Raw genomic sequence first — 18,497 nt, 5'->3', positions numbered from 1 at the left:
TAATGGTGTGTGCCAGTCTGAACTTTTTAGATCATGGCACTGGAATAGTTGGCATAAACTTGATATAAAATATACCCCTAAATGAACTTCCTTGACCCTGGTCCAGTTACTGTCTCAAATGTGTCCCAGAAATATGTTCCTGGGCTCCTAATACTTTACATAAAGTTCAGCATAGTAATCTGGTGTTACCAGCAAACTTTAACATCGCCTATAAAAAGAATGGGTTTCACAACATTAAGAAAACCTTAAGACTCTGGAAACAAATATAACTAGTTTAGTAATTTCTCAGTAAGGGAACATCATTTCAGTACCAAATGAGCAAAATAAACAAAATGAGGAACAGACAGGAACTTAATAGGAAATAATGTAACAATGGAATATAGGTGTTATGACAAATCACTAATCCCAAAGACCCCCTTCCCTCTCCATAGCCTAGCATTGGCTCAGAATAATAAAAAAACTCCAGATGTTCAGTGACTGGTTTGCTTTCATGGACCCTTTTCACACTACTCTCAAGGACCAGCCTGACACTATGCTTTGCTTCAGGACACCATTCTTCCTCCCTCCCTTTCTTTGCTTTAGTGTGGGTACTGTGACAAATGTCACACTTAATTTCTCTTTGAGCTTTTGATAGGGATCTTTCTTTGCTCTTTAGACCAAGGTATGTTTGTGTTGTACAATTTGCAACCAGCTTGTATTTGTACCTGCTTTCTTAAGCCGCATCCATATATTTTGCCACATATATTCAAGTTAATCAATCTTTCTTTATTCCTTTTGCATGTGAACTTCTTGGGGCATAAGGTTAAGGCTAAACACATATTCATAAATAAATATTACAACTCCAGCAAAAGGTTCAGACACACTATAAAACAACATTCATTAATTTTAATAGGTCTACTCAGCAAAATTTGGTTGACTATCACCCAAACAGGTGGAATTCAACATAGTGCTAAGGTCAGGGATATTAATTTTATTGCTTTGGCTTCTTCTACACCTTGGAGAGGGCATGTTACATGCCCCTCTAGTATTGCTGCTGTATGTTTTTAGTAGTAGCAATTGCATGACTTAGGATTCAAATACTATTATACACACTCAAGTTTATTTCCTAATTGTTCAGAATCTAAGCAGTAGCTGAGATTTCCCATTAAAAATCCTATGAAATACAGTGCAACATAGCAATATTTTTAATGCTTAGTCACTGGAGCACAGATGAGAGAAGTTAAAATCCAGGACAGCTTGAAACCACCACAAATAAAATATGGATTTGCAATTCAAATCGTTGCTGATTTCCACTAGCATTTTTTGTCCTGAGGCTTAGATGCTTGGCAGCCATGATAAAATGTGTAGTTTGGAAGGCATCAACTCCTGCTTGAGAAGATTCTCCTGCTCTGAGAGAATTACTGGTGCATACAGAAAAGGAAGTACCATTAATGTCACCCACCAAAACCAGTACAGTAATGTTGGGCAAATGAGACAAAGCAATTGCTAGTAGTTATAATGGCGGCATTAACTTCAGCTATCACAGACATGTTATGTCTGAATACCAGCTGCTGGGGATCTTGAGCTGGAGTGTGTGGTTTTGCTCATGCCCTGCTTGTGGGCTTCCCATAGGTCAGGCTGGCCCCAGAATGCAGGGCAAGATGGGCCTTTGGTCTGATTCAGCAGGCCTCTTATGTTCTAATGATGAGACCATGTTGACAGTCTGGAATATAGAGGAATTTCAGCTGCTGTCCTATGGTCAGTGCTGATGAACTAGAATTGTTGGGGAGTATGCATGTAGAGATGAGGGAATAGATCTCTGGGGGTGGCTATTTTACCCCTCAGTCACCCAACAGATGTGGAGAGATGTGACCAGAACTGCATGTCATGGCACTGATTCTGGCCTTGCACCAATGCAGCTCCAAAAGTATGGGAGCCCAAGTATGCTCCAGCTGCCCAAACCTGGGTATCCAACGTTGGTTGCATGAGGCAGATTTCAAGTGAGATTGCCAAAGAAATTATAGCTGTAAATGGATGAGGAACATTTTGCTGGTGGCTGAAGGGAAAACTGAAGGTATTTTGAAGGGGCTTTGCAATTCAGATAAATTGCTGAGAGTAAGCACACACAGAGACTTTATCCCAGTTTGAGTAGTATAGATAAGTGGAAAAACACAATGTTTGCTACATCTTGGTTTCTTCTAAGTGATTACAACTATGACATTTTTGCTCTCCCATAGTAACTCTTACAGGGTTTAGCCTGTTCTGAATTGGGGAGTAGTCTGTGTTATGCCAGAGTGTTTCATGGGTCAAGTTTGACCACATCATACCTATAAGAGAAATAAAATACACATGGGATTGCTTGACTAGTTCACTGCTGAAACCATGTTGCAGTTTTACTGCCTCCTGAAAAAAAGGTCATTACTACTAGGTACTGAAGGGAAATGGTGCAGCAAACCTTGGAAGTTGCCTCTGAGAAATATGCATGAATGCAGCTCTCAGAGTTATGGGAGAGGAGTGGGAGCTCGGAAGCAAAGGCACTTCTTTAGCCCCACCCACAATTCCTCTTGCACAGATTCAGTGTAGGTTTAAAGAAGATTCTACAGTAAATGACTTTTATTTTTTAAAAAATGAAATAACCGTGAACATATTAACAGGCCTGCAGGTGGCACTACAGTACAGCTGGATAGAAGGTAGATATAGTCCCAATGTACAGTCAAACAATGGAATCCATCAGTTCAATGGTGACAATTCTGAATACAACTCTATCAAGCAGGAACATTTTACTGAAAATATTTCTGGACAAAGCTGATATTGAAAATTAGCTCTGGGAAGTATAAGTCCCAATCTAGAACTGACAACTGGTGAACTATTACCTGGTTTGCCAGTTTAGGGAGAGATGTACAACATCTCCAAAACATAAAAGTTCTTTCCCCCCCTTGCATTTGTGGAAACTGGTGTTGGAAGTCAATTTCTTTTAGCTCTCCTCTGGCCAATTGTGCTATTCTGGATTTATTTCTAAGAATCATTTCTTGAAAGGTTTTACTGAAAGGAAGACTAAACACAATGTGCCTTTCCTTGTAACCCAGGAACAGTTGTGGTATTTCAAATTCTAAAAATATCTACTTTCATGAAATACTGTTTCACTACAAACCTAGTTTTTCACTAAATACACATTTTTAAATCCTGGAGCCATCAGGGAAAAAGTGGTTTCTCTCTGCGATTCTGCGTTTCTACAGTGTATAGCGAACTCTTAAAAAGGGAGCATGAAGAACATCTTTCTTTCCTTGGCCTGTGTCAGACTCTGGAGGACCTGCTTCAGCAGCTGGGCTCCTGGTGATCACACTCTTTCAGAGTTGGCTACTTAAGTCTGCAAGAGAATGTCCATCTTCACATCATTCTTTCTAACTTCTTGGAAAGACTAACTAGGCATGAAAAAGGTTCACACGTTCTATTCATAATAGGCAGGAACACCACATGGTTTCCATACAATTTAAATTTGCAAAAGGCCACAGGAAAGGGACACAGCACCTTTCATTAGGTGGGAAACTTTGCATGTTATAGTGACCTTCCTTTAGTTTCCTTAGTATTGAGGCAGCATAGAAGACAGTGGCTGGAGAGTGTAATGAATGCCATGGCATCTCTTAGTGAGAAGCGTCTGGCTCCTGCACAGGCAGGTATGTGCGCTCCCCTTCTATACTGTGAGCAAAAAAATGACTCCAGAGGGGGGGTGTTTGGAATCACCAGTTCCTACGACCTAGCCAGTTTGGACTCGTGAGCTTTTAGTGTGCCAACAGCATCTTTCACTGCATGGTAGATAATGTTCTTCACCTGCAAACAGAAGAAAATGAAGACACTGAAAATCAAAACTCTGAACAGTCGTTTCCATCTACTATGTAAGACACGCCAGAGTTTCTCAATTATTAATTCACTGTATTCATAAATGAATGTATTCATAAATGAATATGGGAAGATGTCTGAGCTGCTAATACTTCTTACAAGGATACTGGATCAAACTCGAAAAGCATCCAATAAAATATTACATTCCAATATGAATGCTGATCTCCCTGATCAAACCAAAGTCAGGAGAACCCCATAACTGCCCTCCCCCCCTTTTTTGGCAAAACATGTACACATCTACTATGATGATCTTTTCCTAGCAACAGGCTAAGCCTTTGATACTGGTATAAGTTGGATTGCATCCAAAAGTATAGTGTGTTAGTGGAAAAGCACCCCCACAAGGCAGCCTTCCTTATGACCTACTGCAAGCCATTCCAGAGCATCAAGAGGGGTCTTTTCAAAGTGCAGGGGGCTACAGTGAAGAGGAAACAGGAAAGCCCCAGTGGAGTTCTTCTTCTCCTTCTTTAGGTTCAACCCACTTTATAAGAATTCATTCTGCTAACACAGGGTTGCCATATTTCAAAAAGTAAACAAAACCCAAGTTCACTGATTTTTTTAAATAAAAAAATGCCAAAACCCCCCATGATATTTCAAGTGACTTGCCTAAGATTCAGGACAAAGCACCACCTTTCGGAAATTCCCTCCCATGCGTCAATTCCCCACCCCCCTGCCAATGTATGGCAGCCCTAGCTAACATGACCAGCAGCTAGCTTATAACTTTAGTCAAATTTAACCCTATGCAGTTTTGCAAATACAGTGGTACCTCGGGTTATGTACTTAATTCGTTCCGGAGGTCCGTACTTAACCTGAAGCACCACTTTAGGTGGTGGGGCCTCCTGCTGCTGCTGCGCCGCCGGAGAACGATTTCTGTTCTCATCCTGAAGCAAAGTTCTTAACCTGAAGCACTATTTCTGGGTTAGCGTAGTCTGTAACCTGAAGCGTATGTAACCTGAAGCGTATGTAACCCGAGGTACCACTGTACTTTCTGCCAAATCTGATATGTGCTTTAGAGGTTGTTCCATGAAAACAGATGCTTACCTGCAGCTTATCTTCATGGTTTGTGTGAGTGTTAGACAGGTGCCTGAACTCCTGGGTTAGGCGGAAGCAGTGTTTCACATGTTCTGGAGATACAAAATCTTCTGCTACTTTAATGCAGCTATACAGATTATGAACCTGAAAAAATAAGCAGCAGAACCGGGTGCTAGATAAACATCAAAACTCAACAATCCAATATATATTCAAAATATTGCTTTCTGCAGTATAAATAAGATTGGTAAATGCTATTTCAAGGTGTTCATGAGCCACATCTAACAGGTAGAAAGAGATCAGATGTTCAAAGTAAGTTTTCCAAACTGCCTTCCATTCAAATAATGACTTCGCACTATGAGTCAAATAACAGTGTTTCATCAATCAGGCCAGATTGTGTGGGAAATGTGTGATTATTTTTTCTAGGGTCATTTTATATTTTAAAAAATGATGAGGCTTCAAGTTAATACTTTTAAAGGAAGACCAAGATGACAGTAATAACCAAGATCAAGAAAACCAGGAAAACAAGAGTGGAGAAAAACAGTTCTTCACAATGAAGATAGGAATAATAAAAAAACAGTGTTGGGTAAGAAAAGTTAGGAGTGGGACGGATCACTCTGGAAAACAAATTTCTCACTAACCCTTGAATGATGACCAAATGGTGAGATGACCAAATGGTGAGATGATCATCTCTCAGCTAAATAAGTCAGGATGCACAGAAACCTCCTCCCATGCACACACTCCTCCTCACTCATCTCATTATGACGTTCTGCAATCTCCAACTTGCAAGTCTCCAACTAACCAACTTCCTTTTTCATCCAAACCAAGAAACTATGGTTACCAGCTTCAGAAGAAACAAAGATATTTAAATAGTGGCTTAAAATCCTGCCCTGTTCTGAAACTGGTAGGCACAGGGTTCAATCCAGAGGACGACTCTTGGAACAGGGCTTTATGGCTCCCCACCCCCAAGGCCCACTGCTCCTCCATAAGCTGCTCCTGAAAACGGACAGACTCACTGGACTAGCATAGGAAAACTGGAATAATTTAGTGGGGCCACTTTGCACGAGTCAGTTTCCAGGTTCAGATGAACAGCAAGCACTGGTTAACTGTGGATTTCTGAGTTTAATTGCTGTGTTCTGCAAACTGAAGGAAAAAGGAGGCTACGTGTGAGAGCAGAAGGCCTGTGCATATCTTGGCATATTAGGCCAAACAAAGTTGACATCTGCTGCTTAACTGCCTCCTGAAACAACTGGTAATCATGCAGAAATAATTATCACCACTTTAGTGTACACCTATGCTTTATGATGTGCATGATAAAATTTGCAAGGAGAACTGAACTGTAAATGAAGTTTGAATTCTTATTTAACATATTTATATCCTGTTCTTCTGCTCACAGAATACTCAAGAGTTTAGTGGTATAAACAGGAATGAGGAACCCACAGTTCTCCCCGTGTTTGTGGACTACAACTCCAGTAATTCCTGACCACTGGTCATGCTGGGTGGAGCTGATAGGATTGAACAATATTCAGAGCACCATAGGTACCACACTTCTGGTATAAGAGTAATAAAAGGAGACAACTGCAACAAGCAGACAAGATCCAGAGCTGGGATGAGGGAACAGTTTTAGTTTGAAAACAAATTATTGGTTCACACCTGGGTGGCTAGGCACTACAAAGTTATTGAATCCTTGCTAGACTCAAATAACCAGCTGCACCCAGAATCTACAACAAGCATTTTATTGCTTCACCTAAGAATCCCAGATAGTGAATTTACACTAAAGTAAACATGCTAAGCGCATATGCTAATATTTTACTTTTAATTATTTATTCAAGTTTCCAGTATTCAAGGAATGTGGACCACCCCCAACCCTTTCAAGAACTGGAATAAATTTTTGAGAAAAACATATGGAGCTTAAGACCCAGGAATAGTAGACATGGAACTCTATAGTAAGGTACTGAAACTTGACACTTCTGAAAACTAGAGTTCTCTCAGTGCTTATTTCAGCTTCTGGAATTTCACCAAGCACAGTCAGCAGGTTTTCAGTACTCTAAACTTGTTCCCGCCCCCCAACAGAAAAAGCTCAGGAAAACCAACCTAACCAATTGTACAGTGTTTCTGAAAATTCTGTTACCTGTCACATTCTAAAGTTGTGCTCTTTTTGGAACGCTTCATGAACAACTTGTTTTATGTTCTTAAGTTTTTACCCTGCTCTTTTGGGCCCTAGCACTCCACACTCACCTGGTGAGGGGCCCCTGCAGGAATAAATACAGCATCTCCCAGGAACTGCACTATTGCCCAGCCTTGTACTCCATACTCCTCATACAGACGCTTACGGAGGGTCTGGTCCAGGTACCAGCTTTGGTCATGGATTGGGTCATGATCTGGAGGATTTTCTTGTCCTTGTTCTTCACCAACCTAATACAAATGTATCAGAGTTTAATGCTCCCTACTTGCAGATTTCTTCTTAATCTGTATTCAGCAAACAACCGCAAGTTACTTTATGATGAAATTATTAGCTTTGGCTAAGGTGGACTTTGAGGCAATAAGCAGGTATGATAGGAAAAAATCCAAATCTCACAGCAGATATTACAGCTGCCCTAGTCCATTCCCAGACTATTTAGGGCATTAATACTCCGCTCTTCAACAAGGTTTTTGGGGCAGTCTAATTAAAATATTGGGACACAAGTTTTATCAGAAAGTATAGAATAATGTGTGAAATATTAAACTCCTGAAACATCCAACCATCACACCTTGCGAAGAAGTTCCCTGATCTTCTCAGCATCCTTAGCAGCATAAATGTGCCATAGTGCCCCAGGCTTCTCCTTTGCTTCATGGATTCGCTGTTTTGTAACATCATCAGCATCTCCCTCATCAATCGTTTTCAGCACCTCTGAAATTCACATCAGTAAGTTGCATGGCTTTCTAGTGTAATGTGTAACAATCAAATGAATTCAAGGAAGCACAAAACTACAGCCATAAGAAATTATCTAAGAAAGTTATCCTACTTAATGTTACAGGACAGTTAGGAAATTCGAAAGGACCAAATCATATGATCTTTCATAATTCTGGAAAAAGCACTAAATTTGTTCCCTTTGTCAAGAGCACATCATTTCAAGCCTGCAAGGGTGCTTATGTATGCCTAAAAATCATATATTATGTTTGAACTATCCATATATCACAAATATATAACTTAAGAAACGCATCAAACTGGTGACATTTGCATTTGTGCACAGGTGATACTTTCAATCAGTTCTCCACATCCAAGTTTCATCCTGGCAGAGTTAGCGCCTCAAAGCAGTACTCTGCTTATTATAATGTTCCGCATGATTATTAGACAGGTATCTTATTTGAAGAGAAACTGATACATCTACTCATGAGTAAATTCACATGACTAGGCATTCCAGTTTGCAGCTGAACTACCTTTTTTGTCCTCTGATTACCTTTGTTCATATGTATTACCAATGTGCTAAGAGCAACACAAGAACAGAGAAGAAATCAAAACAAAAAGGAATTAAATGGTACAGGCCTAATATAAGCAATATTTTGCATATCTAGGGGGAGATTCAGAAGTTAAGTTAAACCTTGAAAAAGATCATCTTAGAAGTTTACCATCATCATGAGAACCTTCCCCGATGGGAATTCCAACGTACACCATGACGTTAACGGCATCTGACACATCCAAATGCAGATTGGTTGTACCAACTCTTCTGTCTTCTGCCGTTATCAGTCCTACGAAAGAGACGATGACAGCAAGCTTGAAGCTGCTTGTTATAGGTATGCTTTTTGATGCTACATGCAAAGTATATCACCACACAGAGAATATTCAGCTATTAGCCATGATAATGTGAACAGTAGCAGAGATACTTGATCTCTGCTGATTAGATATCAAGGGTAGCCAACATGATGTCTTTCAGATGTTATTGGATTCTTAACTCCCACCAGTCCCAGACATTAAGGTCAAATGTCAAGAATGAAGGGGTATGTAGTCCAGCAACATCTGGAGGGCATCATAAGGGCATCTGCTATGCATGTTTAACTATAAAAGGAGCCAGACTTAAGGTGCAAACTCCCTATCACTTTGTAATTGCAGCACTTAGTACAAACAGATGATATGGTCCACTGCTTCAAATCAACAAATGCACTTCATTGAATATTTTTTATCACAGCCACTACCACACTCGAAGTGGCACACAACCTGATAAAAATAAAATGCACACAGAAAAACCACTAAGGACTCAGCTCTTAATAGGTGTCCTAGAAACACCAGCAGAAAGGAAAATCCAGGCCAATCACCTTCAGCCAATAACAAAGTCTATTCTGAAACATCAGGTTTTCCCAAGCCCAAGGGGGCATCAAAACATGTTTCCAGAGTTGACGATCAATGCTTCCTTTAGCCCCTTAAGGAAATAGCCCCTTCTTCTGTGATCTATTTACAGCCAACAAAAGCTTATTGAACTCGGGCCAGGCAGATTTACCAGCCAAGATGGACAAGGGTTGAGGATTCTTCTCCCAAGAATCACATCCATTTATTTGGAAAATAGTAGTTGAAACCTGCTCATCAAAACTGGACAGGCAGATGCTCCTGAATCCCATACCCAGATCTGCACCAACACTGGAATCCAAGCTGGAGCAGATGTGAGTGATTTTATCTGCAAAATATTTTCCAAACTGATCACAGCGATTCTCAGGGGGCTTCTCTCACTGGGATGAGCAGATGAAAACAGTCCTTTTACAGATTAAGAGCACATGGATGCAACTGAATATGGATACGTAAAGTAGTGTAAAAGCTCATCTGCTCTTCAGTCTGATGGGCATGGGTCCTTGAGTTCTCTTACCTGATTTGCACAGCATCATTTCATTTTACAAAGTTCTCTTTGATTCTGACAACACTGTCTGATTCCATTTAGTCTACAATTACCAAATTATCTTCCACTTCTAATGACATTATACTTTTAATTAGAAGCAAACAGATTTAAAGGAAACAAATTAATTTTATGACTAACATGGGTAATAATCCATCTAACTCATTTACTTCTCAGTCCATATACTTTCATAAGACACAAACTATGAGTAGGGACAAAATTATGCTCTCCTGGTCTACATACCATATGCGTTGTACATTTTGGGACCCAGATCTGGTCGTACAAAGTAGCTTGGCAACCTTGATGCCAGATTCAGTCTTCCATCCCTCTTAGTGTACTCTGGGAGAGGAAGGTTCTCCATTAGGTCCTCAAACCTGAAAAGGGCAAGTACCATGTTAGACACTGGCAAAGGCAAGAAGAATACATTGCTAGAACACCAACAATTCTCACAGAGGCCCAGACCCAGAGTAACAAGGGATCTTGCCTTGTCGGCATCATGTCTCTAAAATCTTCTCCCGGAGGCCAGTCCTTTAACTTCAGTACCATGGGCTGTCCATCATCAGATCTTAGACGTTCTGAAAAGAAATAGTTTTACTTGGCTTGTATGTTGTTCTATCGCTATTTGTTTGCTTTTCCTATGAAATCTACAGGATTTTTTGGGAGTAGGGGAGGGAATAATGAAACCTAAATCCATAATGAGAGATCTGGGTTTAAATCTCCTGTTCAGCTATGACATTAATAGTGTCATAAGTTGGGGCAGAGACTACACTGATGTGATAGATAACCTTTCACAAGTAATATCAACAGAATTAGGTGGCACTTACTAGAAATGACCTCAAAGCCATCCCAGAAGTCACGCACTTTCACATCTGAGATTATGGCACAGTTCCTACAATTGACCAGATCTACATCCTGATCTCCAAATTCTTGACTAAAGGCTTCTGGTTTCCAGAGTTCAGGCTTCAGCTTCTTATGAACACCAGAAACTAAAACAGGCTGTGAAAAGAAAGAGGAGGTATTATTCCAAAATGACAATTCGTAGAAGGCATTTTTTTTAATATACTACTTTATAATCTTTCATAAAAATATAGCCAGACAAAATGAAAATAAGAAACCACTATGTTTCCAATCTTATTCGTTAAAGATTTTCTGGTCTGAAAATGTAAGAGATGGAAATGTTGGCAAAGGACCAAGCTGTTGTCGTTGTTTTTAAAAAATGGATTCCTAAATGATGGACTTGTTTAAGAAGAAAAACAACAACAATTTCTGCAGGAAGGCTGCAACTCAGATAAACAAAATGAACATATATTCTCCACTAATCCTCTGTATATTTTACTTGGCTGCCTTAAAGAAGTTATAAGGAGGGAGCGTTCAGAATTAGTAGACCTTTTAACAGCAGCAAAAATAATTACAGGCACCAACAGAAACAGAAGCAACTATGGAAGTCACTGATTGTATGAAACAACAAAATAGAGGTAATAACAGATATGCTCTGGTTGCTAAGATATCCTTTTGTATAAATGCAATATAAAAAAGAAAAATTAAATAATGTAAATTCAAATTAAGTAGGTAATACCTTATAGTGATAAATTTTAAGACTATTATATGTTGTTATAGGTTATGTATTTCTAATATTTTGGTAGGTTTCGTAAATTTATGTATGGATTAAAAAATCAAAGTCCAACTTCTGTGCTAAGAAAAGCTATTCTAGCTTTATAAAAATTGAAATCTATGGGCTGATGACCATCTTTTGATAATACCCAATATATTTACCTTTTTAACAGAAGCACTGAATTCTAAGCTTCTGGCTGCTGGAAATCCTGGTCAACCCAGCCAAGTTCTGAATGTTCATCAGGCATTATCCATATTCTATCTAGCCCAATTTCCCAACCATAAGGGCCCAAAACTTGTTGCTGTAATTTAACTGAATCCCAGGGTTCTAAGGGTACCACGTCCTGTTCCAGAAATGAATTTTTGTGCTTGTATCACACATAGACGAGTGCCATTAACTGTGTTTTGTCCTTCAACCTTAAACTACTAACAAAGTCTGCACCAAACATAAGTATCATTAAATAGCTGCTAGTTTGTTTCAGGTACAATGAAAATATTGCCATAGGCAGAAAGGATGTCCACACAAACTTTTTATTTACCTGGCCCTGTTTCCAACACTCCCTGAAGATCTTCCAGTTGTTTTTATTGCTGGGGTCATGGAGACACAAAAGCCTTCCGTCACAGAGCCAAGAATGGGAAGTGTGTGGGTCCAGCACATTTAATCCCATTACCATCTCTTTCACTTCTTTCTGAGTATCAGCCACGTTGCTTGCTCGCTTGGCAGCATCAGACGTCTTCTTATTTTCCACCACTGAGGCAATAATATGATCAAGGAAATTTGGCAAGCTGGCCTTATTCTTAGCACCCTAGAAGACACAAATCCACATAGCAACCCAGGTCTTGGGTAAAGAATTAGAATATACTGCCTGTGCCACAGATTCTGATCTTTCAACCAACTAAACACTTTCTAGAAAAGTTAGCACACTAAAGTGGCTAAAACAATGCCAAGGAAAGAATAACAATGTGTTGAACCAAAGGGGAACTGTTCCAGAAGCTCTCCAAACGCCATCTTGGTAGTCAAGATAAGACCACAGTTAATTGGTAGTTGTTGTAACTATGAGCTCCTATACAGTGGTGCCCCACAAGACGAATGCCTCGCAAGACGAAAAACTCGCTAGACAAATGAGTTTTCCGTTTTTTGAGTCGTTCCGCAAGACGAATTTCCCTATGGGCTTGCTTTGCAAGACAAAACGTCTTGCGAGTTCTTGCGAGTTTGTTTCCTTTTTCTTAAAGCCGCTAAGCCGCTAATAGCCGCTAAGCCGTTAATAGCCGCTAATATCCGTGCTTCGCAAGACGAAAAAACCACAAGACGAAGAGACTCGCGGAACGGATTAATTTCGTCTTGCAAGGCACCACTGTATGTTTACATTCACTTGCTTTGATAGAAGCTAATTGGCTTGTTCATCTGTGGGCTTGGGGCCAGAAAGGGGAACTATCTGTAAGATTTGGATATTTGCCACTTATGCCCTCATCTGCTCAGGTGAAATGATGGGAAGTCTTGGCCGAAGTGCTGGTGAATAAAGAATGTATAAATGTTTGCTTGGGTGCGGGTTACTCATGGCAACCTCTCACTGGGTCTGTAAAGGCTCCACTGTAAGTCTACATTTCCTTCTTTTAATAAAGGACCAGAATTGATCACTCTGGCATTTTTGAAATCTTTCTTTGGTATACTTGAGCCAAACCACTCCCACGAACCCACCTTTGGGCCAGTGGACAAACAATAAAACGCCTAAATAAATCTTATTTTGAAAAATTCAGTATAGGTTTTCCTACCGAAGAAAGAGATCATACCACTTTAAAGAAGCAACTATCTATACCTCTAACAAAAATAGTATTACTTACAGTGGAAGCTCCAGAAAAGACAGGAGGAAAAGGGATGCCTGTATCAAGTGAAGCCTGAGGAAGCTTTCCAGGCCCAGAGTTAAGCAAATCGCGAAGACTGGAACCTTCTGTCTTGTTGCTTGAGGCAACTGGGCCCAATAGAAGACTATTAAAAAGCTTTGGAGTTAAAGGGGAGGCCTTTGCATTGGTGTTGAAGGAATCCAATCCAAAAGGTGATTGAGATTCTTTATTGAGCACTGACCTCAGTGATCCAGCTTCTGTGAAAAAGCAAAAAAGGCACCATGAGAAGACGTGTATTTCCCCCCCCCCCCCCAAGCAAGTATTTTGACAATCACAGAGGAGGGAAGTGAGGCTATGAATTGTAACAAGAGATTTCATAAGCTCAAACTTATCATAACTACCGCTACAATATTTATGAGCACAAAACAAGTAAGCCAAAATAGCAGTTGTAATTGGGAAAAGATAGCAAGCATGAGAGGAAGGAGAAAATAAAAGATTGCATAAATACTAATGTGTATCTTTGGACATTCTTCAATTGTAGATACAATTCTTGTAATCATAAGCAAGAGACTTTATGACTGCTTTTTTAATCAGCATGGAATAGAATGTCTTAATGTCAAAGGGCCAGTGTTTTATGTGTGACCTTCAAAGGTTTAGCTATGCTCCAGCCGGCAACAGTTTAAATCTGTTAGGACACAAATCTTCCAGAAGATTTACAAAAAAATTCTAGTAGCTGTCCAGATACCAGCCACTCATACATTTGATCATTAAACACATGTGGAAAAAATGTAGTCAGGAGGTCTCAGTATGAAACCCAAGCAAAATAAAACCCAAACCCCACCTTTACACGTTCTTTACCAGTTTAAGATGTACTAAGATGGCCTAAGAAATGGTCAAAACCAAGTAATTATGTATCAGTTTTACAAAGCCAAAACAGATAGGTTAGTCCAGAATAATTTTTAATCTCAAGGTTGTGAGTTTGGGCCCATGTTAGACAAAAGATTCCTGCATTGCAGGGGGTTAACTAGATTACCCTTGTGGTGCCTTCCAACTCTACAATTCTATCTGAAATGCAGGTGCAATACTACTGTTTGGATAGTTACCAAATTTTCAGACAGGCATGGAATTCCATGTGATATGACTCCCCTCACATCAAATAAATGATGTCAGCACTTGTGAAATTACAACAGATGTTAAAAAGTAATTTTTCCAATGCAGTTGCAGCGTATGTGAAAGTGACATGCTGCATTTGTTTTATTAGTGCTGTAATCTTTTAAACATCCCTGAATAGCTAAGTACCCAAAAATAATCCCTCAGCATGCTTGAAACTTCACAGAACTATCTGTTTGCCATTTGGGTTAAGAAAGAGAGATGTCCCAGTGTGGCTTATGAACATCAAGAGTATTAAAACAATGTGTCTTGACATGCAAAAAGCAGCCATCTTGGAGTGTCCCTGGTTTTTTCGGTCTTCTAAATTCTCATCTTCAAAAACATCCCTCTCTCTCCAGGGTGATAATCAGCTCTCTAGCAAAAATCTTCAGCTCCCCAAGAACTTACCTTTTGTTTCTTCTTTTGCCTTTTGTGTTGCTAAATCTGCAAGCCAATGCAGTGCTGAAGAGGGACTTGTTTCTGGACATAGTGACTTGTTAGGTTTTGTCTCCCCACTGTTACTGGTTCCTTGAGCCTCTGTCTTTATAGGCTCCTCAGCTTTGTCCTCTGTAGCTTCTGACTTAGGAATAACATTAGTGTCCGTCTGCCCTCCTTCTGTTGTCCCTGTGCCACTGGAGAAAGCGCTTTCATTTGCAGGTGTGGATACACTGGGATTCATACTGGGAAGCTGCTGAAACAGAGGATCACACGTGGGGAAGTCAAAATGTGGTAACTGAAACTTAAGTACCGTATTTTTCGTCCTATAGGGCGCACCGGCCCATAGGACGCACCTCGTTTTTTGGGGGGGAAATGAATAAAAAAAATTATTAACCCCCCCCAGCCGCGGCTGCCGCCCCAAGCCTCGCGCGCCCGGCAGGACCTCCCGCCGGGCGCGCAAGGCTTGCAGACACCCGCCCGAAGCACGGGGAGCACTCCGGAGGGCTCCCCGTGCTTCGGGCGGCAGGCTGCTGCCCACAAGCCTTGTGAGCCCGCGGGAACTCCCGCCGGGCTTGCAAGGCTTGCGGATAGCTTCCTGAAGCCTGGAGAGCAAGAGGGGTCGGTGCGCACCGATGCCTCTCGCTCTCCAGGCTTCAGCGAAAGCCTGCATTCGCCCCGTAGGACGCACACACATTTCCCCTTCATTTTTGGAGGGGGAAAAGTGCGTCCTATGCGGCGAAAAATACGGTATTTCTTTAAACAACTGAGACAAATGTAAAGTTTTTTTTAAAACTAGCAATATTAAGACTAGACACAAGCACGAGACAAACTCAAAATATTTTAAGGGAGTCCATCTTCCCCCCAGTTCAGAAGGGTCTCCCTAACCCTTGGCAGAACATTGGGGTGGAGGGCTGCAATTGGGAATAGTGGGATGGGGGACTTAGCTTCCATGAACCCATTACATGAGCTTATTCTGGATACAAGCAAATATATTAGATAAGGAGACCAGGGTACATTATTATTCTTTCAAATTTCAAAAACAAACAAAAAAACATTTGGCACTAACAGGTTGTGTATATTCCAAACTCAGAAAAAAATAAATATTCCACTGGTAGACATACTATCTGAGGCCATGTAAAAAGGCAAAATAAGTATGAAATACCACATCTTTAGTAATGGCTTTTTCTTTATAATCTGCATTTTCATTAACATAGCACTTCAAATTGCACAAAGCAATAGCAAAAAAATATTTCAACACACAAAATACCAACAACTCTTTTTAAAAACAACAGCCCAGGTCAGGATGCCTAGAGGAAGTGGACAATTTCTATCAGGATCACATAAGAGATTTCGGCCGTAATAAAAGTTCACATACCTGTGAAATTCCATTGGTGACAGCAGGTCGCAGCACAGATTTATTCTGCCGATTAATACATGGGCAGTTGGCTTTAATTCCCCATTTGCCACGGGCTGCATGAACCATGTCTCCAATACTATACAGTGCTGAAAAGTGAGAAACCTTAGTATCAAATTTTGTAACAAAATCTGAAAGTCTTAAAATGCAAGGACTGGTATCTTTCTTACAGCTGAAATGGTAGATCTTCTTGGCTTTTTACAAGCGCGAACCTATGTTTAAGAGTACAGTGGTACCTCGGGTTAAGTACTTAATTCGTTCTGGAGGTCCGTTCTTAACCTGAAACTGTTCTTAACCTGAAGCACCACTTTAGCTAAAGGGGTCTCCTGCTGCTGCCGCGCCGCCGGAGCATGATTTCTGTTCTCATCCTGAAGCAAAGTTCTTAACCCGAGGTACTATTTCTGGGTTAGCAGAATCTGTAAGCTGAAGCGTATGTAAGCTGAAGCATATGTAACTCAAGGTACCACTGTATGGCTTTTAGGGAAGGGAGACCCTCTGTCTGCATAAAAATCATTACCTTTGTTGTGACAATACTATTAATGGCACTAATTGTTAGGACACTCTCTTTAACAACTGCCTCAAGTAGCTTTAATAACCTAATAAGCATCCTTGTAAGCGATGAGAACTCTGCAACTGCAGGGGCACTCTTGTTACAAAAACGCATTCAAATAATGAATCCACCTGGCTGGATCTGATGGCAGAAACGAACCACGACCTAACGAGGACCTGGCAACAGTCATTACCTCAGGCTGTAAGAGAGGGAGTGAAGGGAAGCAGGATCCTACAAAGCTCAGCTGAGAAGACAGCACCATTAGGCTGCTGCTTCCACCAACTGTTGTAGCAGAGAGGAGGAAAATGAGGGAAGCAGAGCCATGCCACTGGCACAGCTAAGAGAGCAGCAACTTTTTGCTCCTGTCAGCAAACTGTTCTCCATTCCTGCTGATTGTGATAAGAAATTTGTTACTATGAACTCATGCCCAAGGTTGCTATTCTCCTCCTCCCTCCAACTCTTTCCCCTTGTCTTTTAGATTGTAAGCCTGAGAGAAGGACATCGTATTATTGGTATTTGCAAGCTGATCTGGGAACCTTTGTGGCTGAAAAGCGGGATAAAATCTGTCAAAGAAGAGAGACATGATGGGACATAGATTCACCTGTGCCAGGGATTATCTGTGTTGGCATGAGATTCTCTGGTTCATGCGACTGTCCCTTTGCACACTTCAACCATGAAAAAACCTCTTCATCACCAATCTCCTCTGTCTCTGAAATAGAAAGACAATTAGATCTTTTAACTTTCGAAATGCTTGCTTGCATGTTCTAGTACTACAACGGCTTCAAACTAATAAATTCAAAGGTGGCAGGTTTTGCTGAGCACTCTCTTCGTAGTCAAACAAAACATGCAACAGCCGTCTGTTGTGGTGCTTAATGTGCTACTAAAACCCTTCAGAGACAGTCGCAGCTGGATGGGAGTTTCAGTCCAAAACAGCTGGAGGGGTAATGAAGGCTGTGCTAATGAAAGGTGTGTCAATGCATCAAATGTTAGGTATGCAAGATTAAAACATGAACACACAAACCTAGAATCAATATTCTGTCCTATTTCCACACTGGAAGATGTTTTTTCAAGCTCTGTTGAAACTCTCCACAACTCCTTTCAGTAATGTGCTTGTGCATCAATAATCTATATGTGTATCAATTACGTGTATTTGTGCAGCCTTATGCTTGCTTTTCTGCTAGATTATCACATTACCTCTTAAATATGGAACATCCTGCCTCAAACATTATATTCATTCTCCTTTTTACAAAAGACATGATAGGTTGGGACAGTTCACAGGACAAAATAGAAAAATCAGACAGAAACCCTTGTTCCCATCTGTCCTTAGTCAGCACACAGTTCCTGTTTTAGTTTCAAAGCATTGAAAGGGCTTGCATTCTCTAATGAAGTAAAAACTACTCCAGCAAGGGCTTCAATTTTACTAGCAAAAGCACACCTAGAGCATTGCAAAATTATGCATGACCAAGGATTGTTATATGAATCACAACCATAAAGCCTTTTGTAACCTGTTCAGAAGTTATTTTCCTTCAGAATTGTCTCCAGGGAGGCTGGGTGAGAGAGATTCATACACCTCCCCCTTGCTCTCCCACCCGGTAAAGAAACATGAAATGGAAGAACCCAAAGTTATTTCAATACAAGACCTTCTTAGCTCCTGGCTGATGGGTCTGTAATATCCCAAACCTTGGTTTTTTTTAATGGTAATACCTGACACTTGGAAAATAACTAAAGG

At 40.6% G+C, this 18,497-nt stretch overlaps 2 protein-coding genes across 4 annotated transcripts in view; one reads left to right on the top strand and one right to left on the bottom strand.

Moving 5' to 3' along the window:
• Positions 1-18,497, top strand: part of CDC25C (cell division cycle 25C) — a 391,961-nt gene that overhangs the window by 263,098 nt on the left and 110,366 nt on the right. The window lies entirely within an intron of this gene.
• Positions 2,575-18,497, bottom strand: part of KDM3B (lysine demethylase 3B) — a 50,495-nt gene continuing 34,572 nt past the window's right edge. For both annotated transcript variants that reach the window (XM_080987068.1, XM_080987069.1), the window contains exons 23-24: positions 4,915-5,049; positions 2,575-3,807 (exon numbers count right to left, since the gene is read on the bottom strand). In XM_080987068.1, the coding sequence (XP_080843194.1) occupies positions 3,727-3,807; positions 4,915-5,049 (216 nt within the window). In that variant the 3' untranslated portion in view covers positions 2,575-3,726. The remainder of the gene's footprint in view (positions 3,808-4,914; positions 5,050-18,497) is intronic.

Source organism: Podarcis pityusensis (assembly GCF_964106645.2).
Source record: "Podarcis pityusensis genome assembly, chromosome: 2".
NCBI lineage: Eukaryota > Metazoa > Chordata > Lepidosauria > Squamata > Lacertidae > Podarcis > Podarcis pityusensis.
The sequence above is the reverse complement of the archived record's forward strand: the minus strand, read 5'-3'. Positions and strand labels throughout refer to the sequence as shown.